We start from the raw sequence: 12,467 nt of genomic DNA, 5'->3' as shown, positions 1-12,467 counted from the left end.
TGTTATTAATTCATTTGACTATGGACCCAGTGCAGGACCGGAGAGTTTTATGGTACAAATAACTCATATTTCGTGTGCTTTGACTTTCTCTTTGTAGAATTTAAAGTCATTGGAGTGTCTATTATCTTTTTGGAAACCGTGAATGATTAATCAAAATGTAATTTTCGGTAACTCATTCATCTGATAATTCATCTATCATCCATCTTAGACAACAGGATTGCTTGTCATCAAACAATTTATTTCTTTATGATCTGACTTTATAATTCCACCTTGTACCACGTTGCTCATCCATGGCGGATGTGACAAAGATTTCCAAGATAACAAGCCCGTTAGTCAGTCAAAGCTCAAGAGACTCAAGAAAGTTTTGGTATTTTACAACAGCTATTCAGGCTTCACTATACAGCAACTTCTACAACATTACAAAATTGAATGTTCTTGTTTGTTGTTGTATGTCGAAGGATGGGGCAAGTATTTAGATTTTTTACAGCCAAAGTGTCGTCTTGTGTATTAGCAGGATTTTAATGTTGTCCAGGCAGGGCTGAGTCTGAATATAGTTTATATATTGTTAGGTCATTCGTTGTATTAGATTATATGTATCGTCTGCACCTAAAGAGACTGAAATTGTTTAGTTAAAATATAACACTTTAATCCTAAAACAGGCATTATGTGTATGAGGTTGGTGCGGCAGCAGAACTCACTTGGTTCATGTGAGTAAATTTACTCTGAAGACTTTTTTCGGATGTGTCTGTGTGTGTGTGTCTGTGTGTGTCTGTGTGTGTGTGTGTGTGTGTGTGTGTGTGTGTGTCTGTGTGTGTGTGTTTGTGTGTGTTTGTGTGTGTGTGGCTTCCTCTCCATGTATCCTGTGGCTGCAGCTCTTCTTCCCCTGAAGGAGAGCGGATGTAACGCTCGTCGGAGAGAGAGGATCAGCTTTTGAACCAAAGGAAAGTTTGTGTCGGACAGTCAGAGATCCTTCAGCAGCTCCGGCTCAGAGGATCCACTGAGGTGAGTAGCTGGAGTCTCGATATAAGTCGCTTCTTTCAGGGTCAGAGAAATGTGAGTCCAGACTGAAGACTCGGACACTGATGTTGAACATGTGTTGAACCAGATGTGGTAAACTTTGTAAAAAAAAAAAAAATTAAAATACACAGATGTGTGTGAACAGAGAATCCTCGTCCAAACGCTTTAAACGTGTTAACCAACGGCGATAGAAAGTAACAAGCATAAAATTACTTTTATAGCGTTAAAACAGTCATTTTAACTTTTGTTTGTATCTCCATTGAAGTGAACTTTTCGTTCACATTTAATGTACACGGACACACAAAACCACAAAACTGCCACTTTGCGGTGACTTTTACTTTTGATTCCTTGTTTTCTTGATAATTCTCCGCTGAAGTGAAAATGAGAGCAAATGGGGACCTGAATACTTCCGTCACCACTGGGCCGCATTAAAAACACAACATCTCAAAGACGAATGGTGGACTACCTATAAAAGACAAGTTAGATGATGGTCATTTTTCTCCCAGCATGGTTTACCTCATTGACTAGACGTTATTATGCATTATCCTGTCCATTGTTCAACCAGCAGTTAGATGATACTATAAAAACATTTGTAATAATGACAAACTGAAAAAAGGAGTAAATCTTGAGCTGGTGGGCTTTTTTTGGACTCCAAAGAGAGCAAGACTGGTCCAAAGTGTGGAAGAAGTTGTTTGTGGCAGTGGAAGCAGAGAGCTTCACTGGAGGGGACAGTGATGGAGTTGATAGAAGTATCTGGAGGGGTGGTGGAGTGAAGACCTTGGTGAAGAGGTGGATGGAAACAGATGGCACACACATGCTCTGCAGGAAAAAACAAAAACCGAAGGGGAAGGAGAGAGAAACACAAAATCAAACAAAACCACTAACATGATCATCACAAAATCCTCCATAGAACCTGAGGATTGTTCACGCTTGTGCTCGGAGAACTGGTGATTATTTTCAGTTATTTTCTTTACCAATGGTCAACAACCCTCTTCTCCTTTCAGACTGAGTTGTCTGCTGAAAGATCTGCGCTGGGAAGACACAATCATCATGAAGACAGCCGTGGACAACCCGGGCACACACAACCAGTCAACCGTGTTCATCTCAGTCTTCAATTCTAGCTGTCGCTTCAATGAGGAGTTCAAATACATCCTGCTGCCCGTGTCCTACAGTCTGGTCTTTGTGGTTGGCTTCGTGCTCAACGCTGCAGCTTTGTGGGTATTTCAAAAAATGCGCCCATGGAAGCCCAGCACGGTGTTCATGTTCCACCTGGCCCTGTCTGACTTCCTGTATGTCCTCTCCCTGCCCACCCTCATTTACTACTATGCCAACCGCAGCCACTGGCCCTTTGGTGTGGCTGCCTGCAAAATAGTGCGCTTCCTCTTCTATGCCAACCTCTACTGCAGCATCCTCTTCCTCACCTGCATCAGTGTGCACCGATATCTGGGCATCTGTCACCCCATCAAGGCGCTGACGCTGGTCAAGTCTCGGCACGCCCACCTGGTGTGCGGCATGGTGTGGGGTGTGGTGATCGTGTGCTTGGTACCCAACCTCATTTTTGTCACCGCCTCCAGGAGGGAAAACGACACCCTGTGCCACGACACAACCAGCCAGCAGGCCTTCGATCAGTATGTGGACTACAGCTCTGTTGTCATGGTGCTCCTCTTTGGCATCCCATTTGTGGTCATAATGGTGTGTTACTGCCTCATGGCACAGACCCTGTGCCGGCCCAGACAGGGATTATCTGCCAGTCAACAGAGCAACGCCTCACGTCGGAAGTCTATCAAGCTCATCATTGTGGTGCTAGTGGTGTTTGCTGTGAGCTTTGTTCCATTTCACATCACAAGGACACTCTACTACACATCTCGGGTGTTAAATCTTCCATGTCAATTCCTTAATATTGTCAACTTTACTTATAAAATCACCCGGCCACTGGCAAGCATCAACAGCTGCATTGACCCAATTCTATATTTCCTGGCCGGGGATCACTACCGCTCCAAAATAATGTCTGTTCTGATGGGAAAAAAACAGGTGACAAGCAGCATGCCTGAGCAGGCACAATTGCCTCTAAATAATAACCACAGACTCGCTCTGATCTACAAGAACTCAGGAGCTGAAGACACAACTGAAGAAGTTGAGAGATAGCGTGAGAATCTTGTGCAGAAATTTAACTGCATCAGACATGTCAGAGAAATTTCAGCATTGGGCTGAAGTAACATTTTTCACACCGCACTCCGAAACACTTCTTTGAGTTCCTTTTTTTTGGACTTTTTTGAGTGTTTTGGAAGAGAGTTTGTTTACAGTGTTTACAGTGAAATGTGCTAATACTTTTGAATGTACAATTTTAAGTACATAAGTACAAAGACTGTATTTCAGTTCCACTCAGCATCTGACACAGTCATCAGAAGGAGATCGAGTGTCCTTTAGCCAAAGAATTTGTATTGTCTCTGTACTGTACAGCCCAATGCAATGTGATTATTATACAACATTAAACACGCTGTATGGAGTACAACACTGCTGACTGTGTTCCTCTTTATGGGAAATGGTACCAATGTAGAGGCAAAGTCAACTGAGTCGATACTAAGAGAGACACTTTGACACAGGTGGTCACAGGTGACTAAAAGTAATCATATATCTACAGTAATTCTGAACAAGATGATGAATTGTGGGCTGCTATTGTTTCGCGATATGAGGCAGTTGATCCTGGTTTTATCAACAGTGTCTGTGTGTTACCAAGAAACTGCAGTTACACCTCCTCCTTCCCAGCTGTTTTTGTCCTTCAGCCCTCACAGCTGCCTTTTGCTCAACGTTGAAGAGAAACAGAGGAACCAATCTGGATAACAGCTTTCGGAACCACCCACGCCTCATTTGAAGTAGATGGGATTTTTCTCCCTTTAACTTTGGGATTGATACATAGAATTAAAAGCCTGTCGTGAGGTGGATGAAAGTGAGGGGAAAAAGTGTTACTGCATGAGTTACAGGATTGTACATCTGGGATCATGAACCGCACCATCTGAACCATTCCTGTCTGCTGACAGATATCATAAAGGTCTGATATTAAAGTCACTATGATTAATATAGCAAAAATTAATTAGCCTGCTATGACCTAAATACACTCGAGGTGATGTTTTGGAAGTAAAGGGAGGGGTTTGTGAGTGACATAATAGTCACATATGTTTCCTAGTAAAACAGTCATAGCTCACAAGAAAGTCCAGAAAAAGCTGCAAATGTGACGATGATGAAAGTTTTTCATTTGAAAAAGATAAGGACACATCTTAATTTTGCTCACACAAAATGTCACTTTAAGGTTAAAATGCCTATAATATTTTCAGTGCTTTGTCTAACCTGCATTCTGTCATTTCATGGCAGAACTGGTACATCTACCTAAAATCCATGATCCAAAATGCCCTTGATGTATTGGTCATCTTCAGAAAAAAAATATCTTCAAAGAATTAAAAATATTCTGACATTTTAAAAAAAACTTCATCCACAACAAAGCAGTAATGCCTGACTCGTGTTTACTAAGGATCAAAATAACGGGAAACTGTCTCGTGTCAGCCACCCTGAGCTGTTAAAGTTTCAGATGAAATACATCAGGTTTTTTTATTCTAACAGCAGTTAACTCTGTGGCTCCCCCCTGTGGTGTCCCGCTGAAGGGCAGCCTGCTCTCACCGGTCCTCCTGAAACCTGCAGAGGACGTGTCACCTTCTGGGAGAGACGTTTGTCACGCGGTCGGCGCGCGACCCGGAAGTGCAGCAGGCGCCCAACAACCTGCGGGCCTGCAGGCCTGCAAAAAGAAGCTGCTCTGTTTCCCACCGATTCCCCGTGTTTAAAAAACAAAACAAAACAAAACAAAACGAAACAAAACGAAAGTCAACCTCTAGATGGAAACGTGCAGCAACATGTTCAAACCCAGTTCAGCGGAAACGACCGTGTCTGGTCTGGTCTGGGTGTCAGACAGTACAGGTAAGACACTGTTGTGTTTGTGTCACAAGATGGAGGGAAACATCAGTGAGACAACAGTGAAACATCAGTGAGACATCAGAGAAACATCAGAGAAACATCAGGGAAATATCAGGGAAACATCAGTGAAACAACAGGGAAACATCAGTGAGACAACAGTGAAACATCAGTGAGACATCAGAGAAACATCAGAGAAACAACAGGGAAATATCAGTGAAACATCCGGAAAACGTCAGTGAAACATCAGTGAAATATCAGTGAAACAACAGTGAAACAACAGTGAAACATCAGTGAAATATCAGTGAAATATCAGTGAAACAACAGTGAAATATCAGTGAAACAACAGTGAAACATCAGTGAAATATCAGTGAAACATCAGTGAAACATCAGTGAAATATCAGTGAAACAACAGGGAAATATCAGTGAAACAACAGGGAAACAACAGTGAAACATCAGTGAAATATCAGTGAAACAACAGTGAAACATCAGTGAAACAACAGTGAAACATCAGTGAAATATCAGTGAAACAACAGTGAAATATCAGTGAAACAACAGTGAAATATCAGTGAAACATCAGTGAAATATCAGGGAAACAACAGTGAAATATCAGTGAAACATCAGTGAAACAACAGTGAAATATCAGTGAAACATCAGTGAAACATCAGTGAAACAACAGTGAAACATCAGTGAAATATCAGTGAAATATCAGTGAAACAACAGTGAAACAACAGTGAAACATCAGTGAAACAACAGTGAAATATCAGTGAAACATCAGTGAAACATCAGTGAAACAACAGTGAAACATCAGTGAAATATCAGTGAAATATCAGTGAAACAACAGTGAAACAACAGTGAAACATCAGTGAAACAACAGTGAAATATCAGTGAAATATCAGTGAAACAACAGTGAAACAACAGTGAAACATCAGTGAAATATCAGTGAAATATCAGTGAAACAGTGAAACAACAGGGAAACGACACTCCTGCCGTCACACTCTCTATCTCCAACATTAGCCAGCCTGATCTTCAAACTGCACCTTTTCACTTTCTGTTGTCCATTTGCTCCCGATGATCCAAGTTAAGTCTGAAGTATAAATAGAGATTTTAGACGAAATACACCAGAACAAACTGAACTTAATGGCAGAGGCCCATTTTAGTGATTTTTTTTCTCCCCCTGCTTCTCAGTGAATGAGCTTCGACCTTCACTCCCATCAGAGTTCAGAAACCTCCATCTCTGTTGTGCTCAGGTAATAAGGAAATAGCTTGATAAACTGCATCACCATTAAAATCAAGCTAACCCCCACCCAGAATAAAACCTTTAAAGATGAAACAGACACCCTGGTCCAGAGGCAGGATTTAATTAAATCAGATCAAATATCATTCTAAACATTAAATAATGCCATCAGGCCGACAGGATCTCTAAACATGCTGTCTGTTGTTGTGTTGTATGAGAAGACTTTGTCACTGTAAAGACATGAAACTTTTGCCATTTATATATCAACTTCAAGTATCAAATACTGCTAATGGAAGCAAAACTGAATAAAGTAAATTTAATGGTTTCAGCATACATTTATTTGGACTTGTTGGTTGCTGCTTTTGTCCAAAGTCATTATTCATATTTTTTGTTTTGGTAGATGTAATATATCAGTGAGGATATTATATATCAACCCTGCAGCAGACAGACAGTACCCGGATGTTTTAACGCCCCTTTTAGAAAATGATGTTTGTCATTCACAACAGTTGGAAATTAAGTGTTAAATGAAGATTATTACTCAAATTAGCCCGAATCTTTATATTTGTCTTCAGTTTCTAATGACTCACAAAGACCCATCCATGAAGTAACGGCCTAAGTTTTTAAAACTGTGATGTTTATTCATTAACTAAATTATAGAATGTATTTGTTTTCACTGTGACTTTGACAAAGTGTAATTTCACAAAAAAAATTCCAAACTCAACAACTACAAAAAATGCATACTTACTGCAATGTGAGCGTAATAATTCACAACAAAATAATGTTACTAAAAGATATTAAAGGAATTTTTAAAAAACAACGGCAAACAAACAATACTATATTTAAAGGAATGCCTGCCATTTCCATTTGACTTGATAAAAATTGCTAAAAATCAGTTTATTGAGAGATGCAAGTCAGTGTGGGACAATTATTTGGCCTCATTATTTGAATTGTATGTGTTTCACCTCCTCAGGTTGAATAAGTTGCTTCAGGACAGTGTTTACAGTGAGTTTAGTCAGTGAACCAGTTCAAGAGATTTGAAGTTCAGAGTCCTCCAGTAATAGAGAAATAAACTGACAGCCGAGCGTGCTTCAAACTCTCGTCTGTTCAGCTCTCTATTGCTCTTGGTATTTATGTGACAAAGAATCATGAAATCATTCTTAATTATTAACCTTGAAATACATTTGACCAGGTTTCCATCAGTTTTAAAGTCATTCCTGCACCAAAATCCACTTCAATTATGTCCATGTAAGTGTAAGGAGTTCAAGTTGAAAGGATTTTAAAATTTTAAATATATTTCGAAACTTAATCTGGGCTAATGTACTTGAAAGCTGTTTTTGTGAGTGAATGAATACAGGTTTTATGAAGGTAAATGTAATGGCTCAAACCATAGCATATCATACTACCTAAACACAGTTAAGAAAAATATCATTTTAAACCTTTTTACCATCAACAAATACAATCCAACAGGCCACATAGATGTAGCCTATACAGTTCTAATTATGACGTGATATTAGTAAATAATAATAATAAAAAACGACTCAATTGATTGTGAGATATGCCTACGCTTCAACCTCAAGTGATGCATTTGTTGAGCCTTGAACATTTTTTTTCTCTTTTTCTCTTGTTTGTCAAATTATAAGGTGGAGATGAGGCATTTCAAGGACGCGTGGACTGAATTTAATCGAAGAGGCTGAGAGTGGAGTGGAAGAGTGACACACAGAGGAGAGAAGTTCATTATTCTGCTGAAAAGGAAACCAATGGCTTTCACAGTCACCATGGTAACTGGCCTTTCTTTTGCTGTCAGACCTATGATAAGGTACTTCACAGCATTAAGCACAATAATTGCAAGGTAAAAGGGGAAATATTGCTTCCCAAATGCTAATAGATGTTAGATATTGATTGGCATGACGATTCATACAGAAGTGTGCCCCAACTGTTTCACCTGCCTGACTCTGCAACCTTTAATGAAATTTGATGGCGGTGAGGCTTGATAGGCCTTTGTGGCTCAGTGGGCCTCAGCTGCACTTGCATCTTTACTTCAGCTGAACACAGGGGAAAAAATGCTTTACTAAAAACAGCAAGAAGATGTGACTAGATTAAACTATAAAAATGTGCTTTAGCCAGCGACCTGTAAACGGGAAAAAAACAGGAGGCAGTTTTTTTTGTTCTTCATTGATAAAGCATCTGAAATGCTACAGGTTTTTCCCAGCTCTGTTGTTACAAATAGTCTTGTTATATAAATACTAAACACCAGTTGTTTTCCATCATTAGCATGTTGTTTTGTAGTGAAGTGACTCCATTTTAGCACCAAAGCATGTCGACACTGGCGGCAGTGAGGTCAGCACCGAGCAGCAACTACAGGACATGCGGGGTGGCTGTTCGGTGGCAGCCTGCTTAGTTGGTGAGAGGATGGAGGATTAGCAAAGCGGAAAGCACAGAAGCTTGTGTGTGTGTGTGTGTCTGTGTGTGTGAGAGGAGGGATAGGGTGGTGTGGGGCAAATTGTTTTAACCCCTATTACAGCAACTGCATGGTGCTTCCCTTATCTAGGCTGCTGCAGCCACTCATTAATATTCCCTACATATGGCAGTGCTTTCTGTATCATTGTCTATTAATGGGAGGGATAATCGCTCATTCAATTATCAGGCAGTCAGCAAAAGACCAACCGTGCCTGCACACCCCGTTTTCTCGCAGTGGCACAGCCCAAAACAGAGGTGTGCCAGCGAGAAGGTGAGAGCGATAGCAGGGATTACAACATATTAGCTACTTTAATAAGTCAGGCGCCAGGAAGAATATAAAGCAAATAGGGATCTGCTGGCGAACAAGACACATGCCTGAACTTTGTCGCAACAAAGCAAGAAGGACATGTCTGAAACCTTCAACTTAAAAGTCACGCATGGCTTTCACACACGTCAGCGTCATGGCCAGGATCTATGGGAGGATTTCAGAAAGAGTTTCATGCATGCATTTAAAGGCTGAAGCTACTCCACCGTGGATGTGAACTGTGGTCAGAAAAGACCGTTGATAGCTGTGTACTAGACTCTGGAGGCTTTGCTGAATTATGCTTGACCCTGACATCTGCAGGCCAAAGATCTGTAAAGTGATCAAATGTAGCATTCATCCCTGTTGATCTATGCTTTGCGGCCTCAGGACCCTGCACAGTCTGACGCCCTGCTGTTGGGGACACGGCCTGGATATGAGGGGGTTACTGATAATAATATGACCTCTGGCTGTTTCGACCTGAAGAGACCTTTGTTGAGTCAACACAAGCACAAACACAGAAAGAAGGAGAGAGGGAAAGAGTAAGAGTTGGAGTAAGGTTGTTAGTTATCCAGTGCTCCGAGTTTCTCCAGAAGGTTGGCCAGGAGATTGGAGTGCAAAGCTCTTGCGAGTGGGGGTTGTTTTGGGGGGGGTGTGTGTAAAGATAGGAGGTCAAATGTTAACAAAATCTTATAAAAATCCATAGTTTGATAAATTTTCACATTTTGAATGAACCGAATGGGGCTTTGGCTGTGGAGGGCCTTTGTTGAAGGTCCCATTTTCTCTGGGAGAGCAGCACGCTCACAGGGTCAGCGAAGTTACGAAAGTAATTAAAGCTCGGTGATTCACTGCCTGCTGCAGAGAAAAGAAAGCAAGCTGTCATTCTGATTTAGAAAAATAAATTACAATTTTAATAATGGGGGAGGATGGGGTTGTGAGAATGTCTAGAGTCTCGATGGGTTGGGGGGAAGCGGGGGTGGGCATGTTGGGTGGGAGGAGGGGTCGAGGGGGTTGCTGGCTGCCTACTTATCAATAGTTGCAATTTTTTTGAAACCGCATCGGTAGTACATTGCGAGAGCACAAGTGCCCTTAAAAAAAGAAAACCCTGGAACATTAACATACTGATTTCATGCGCATGGCAAAGGGCCTGAGCCAATATCAGAGAGGACTCAGCAGTCCTATTGTCTGCTGGGACTCTGGTCCCCTCTGATATGAAAATTCAATTATTTTATAACTAGATCTGGCGCTGCGTTTTGACAGTCGACGGTAGCGCCTTGCCAGCTGCATCAGTGTGGGGGACCAGAGGCTCCTGATAGTGAGAGGGAGGCCTTTCAGACATTGACATGTTTTTGGGGGACAAGATTGCCTAAATGTGTTGCATTTAAGGACTGAAAGTTAATCTAATGCCCCACCATTATCTCACTCAGGTAATTCCAATACCATCCTCAATCTATGTTCGCTCATGCACGCAACCGCATACTCGCGCATGCATTCATTCTTCAGCACTTTGAATCTGATTCTAAGGCTTTCTGCATCCAAACAGGTAATGTATTTATTTATTTCCCAGGGCTGCATATTCTCAGCTGGAAACTATATAAAATCAAAGTTGTTTTCTCAGAGGCATCAGCAGTTTCTGAGTCGTAATTCTGTAGGAAGACACAGAAAAAAAGTAATATGAAATGGTACTCAGTGTCAAGAATCTTTTGTTAAAAAGAACAGTTTTCCATAAACTTTTATACTAGTGCTTCGTAGGTTGTAAATAAATAAGTATATGCATGCTCAAGTTATGTACTGAGTTGCATTTTTTCGCTGTACAATACTGAAAGAAATTCAGAAATAATTTTGTTTGGGTAAAAGCCAATGTAGTCTTGTGTACAGGTTGCTTTGTTGCATTTGTAATATCTTTTAAATCCATAACTTCCTCCGTGTCAATGTATCATTAGTATGGAGGCTAAAACTTGTGAGGTAGTATCCAGGTAGACACATAGTGGCCTATTTTCTGAGATTATGGGATCAGTCCTTTCATTACATTTGTGGCTCATTGTGATAGTTCTGAGGGGGGTCTGTTAAGATTAGGGAACAGGAAGCAGCACCCTGTAATGGCCCTCTCTTCTAAGACCCCACCGTTTTGTACTTAATAACACAGCCTGGGAGAAGATGTACCTGCCTCCCCTCATTAGGCCGCGGTGGAGTATGCGCTCAGCCTGCGAAAGAATGGAGCATTAATTAGTATTCTCCGCAGGGGGAACTGCCATTAGCACTTAATTAGCAGTAAGAGTACCATTCAGTCAGGCAGCCAGTTAGTGTCTAACACAGTATGTTCTGTGTCTTTTCTCTGTGTGTAATGGTAAAACGGTGATGAAAGACATTGCTGTCTGTGCATCTGTGTTGAGCAAAGTGCTGCTTATGGATTTGTATTCCATTTTTTTTTCTTTTAAGTCCTTTCTTCTTTTCAAATGCAGATCATCGGTGTAAAGATGTCACAGCTTGTTGTGCTTATGGTTTATTTTTGTGAAGTACATATTGTTTGAAAGCTGCAAATGCTGGTCCTAAGACTGAGAGACTGCTTCTAAGCCTGCACGCCCCCTGTCTCTGGAAGAGACAGAGACTCCGTGTGCTGCCCTCTCGCTGCTGTTGACCTCCATGAAGGCAAACGCTGTATTCACATTGGCCACATGGCTCGGCCTGGGGTGGTAAAGTGGATGATTTGGGGACTGAGGTCAACTTTTCCAATTGGTCTCAGGGAAGTTCCTTTGATCTGCTGAATAGACATGCTCCTCTTTTTTCTCTGTGTTCTCTGTCCAGCGGAGGACATGGGAGGCGGTTAACCCACCTTAGTCCACGCCTCAGCGTCATTGGCCCTTGCTTTCTGCCTGCAGCCCCCACCCCCATCAGCTTTAGGAAGGCCTAGGAGGATGGTGGTGGTGGTACCTTTCTTTTCCTGAAATCTGAGAGGCCGAGAGCTGTCATTTGCCAATTTGGTGTGAATGGGGCGGACGGCAGATTGAATGTCGTTTTCCCACCAGGCTACACCATCCAGACCAGCAGGAGAGGGAGGGGAGTATGGGGAGTGGGGTGTAATGCTAGAGTAAAATTAGAGCTTTGATGGCAGCTAATAGTGGATGATGGGTGGCACTGACGTGGATTTCCAGTAAAGACGCCACAGGTTCCCTCTCCCACTCTCTCCACCTTCCTCTTGCTCTCCTTCTCTGACACACCTATAAGATTATGCGAGCCCTACCTTCTTTCTCAAAGCTGTAATTTCTGCCTGATCAATATAATTATACAACTCCAATCTGAAATATGCCAAAGGGCTAGACCAGAGTGTCCCCTCTCATATCCAGGGCCAAGTCAGATACGAGCAAGAACAGCTTTAGTTACAGGACTCCTCCACTTTATAACTAACTGTGAGGCTTCAGTGCTGCTCTATTTGGCTCCTTTGGCTGCCCAACATAAACTCAACATGTATTTAATTGTGGCCTTTCTTAATGTTCT

The 12,467-nt window shown here is 41.7% G+C and overlaps 1 protein-coding gene across 1 annotated transcript; it reads left to right on the top strand.

The window, feature by feature from the left end:
* The first annotated feature begins 910 nt into the window (after positions 1–910).
* LOC115050093 (P2Y purinoceptor 4) lies at positions 911–3,475 on the top strand. The gene is made up of 2 exons (XM_029512827.1): positions 911–1,002; positions 2,022–3,475. Exon 2 carries the CDS (start codon positions 2,068–2,070, stop codon positions 3,160–3,162), a length of 1,095 nt encoding a protein of 364 aa, XP_029368687.1. The 5' UTR covers positions 911–1,002; positions 2,022–2,067; the 3' UTR covers positions 3,163–3,475.
* Positions 3,476–12,467: the final 8,992 nt, after the last annotated feature.

This window comes from Echeneis naucrates, chromosome 10, assembly GCF_900963305.1.
Source record: "Echeneis naucrates chromosome 10, fEcheNa1.1, whole genome shotgun sequence".
NCBI lineage: Eukaryota > Metazoa > Chordata > Actinopteri > Carangiformes > Echeneidae > Echeneis > Echeneis naucrates.
This window is presented reverse-complemented; position numbering and strand designations above follow the sequence as displayed.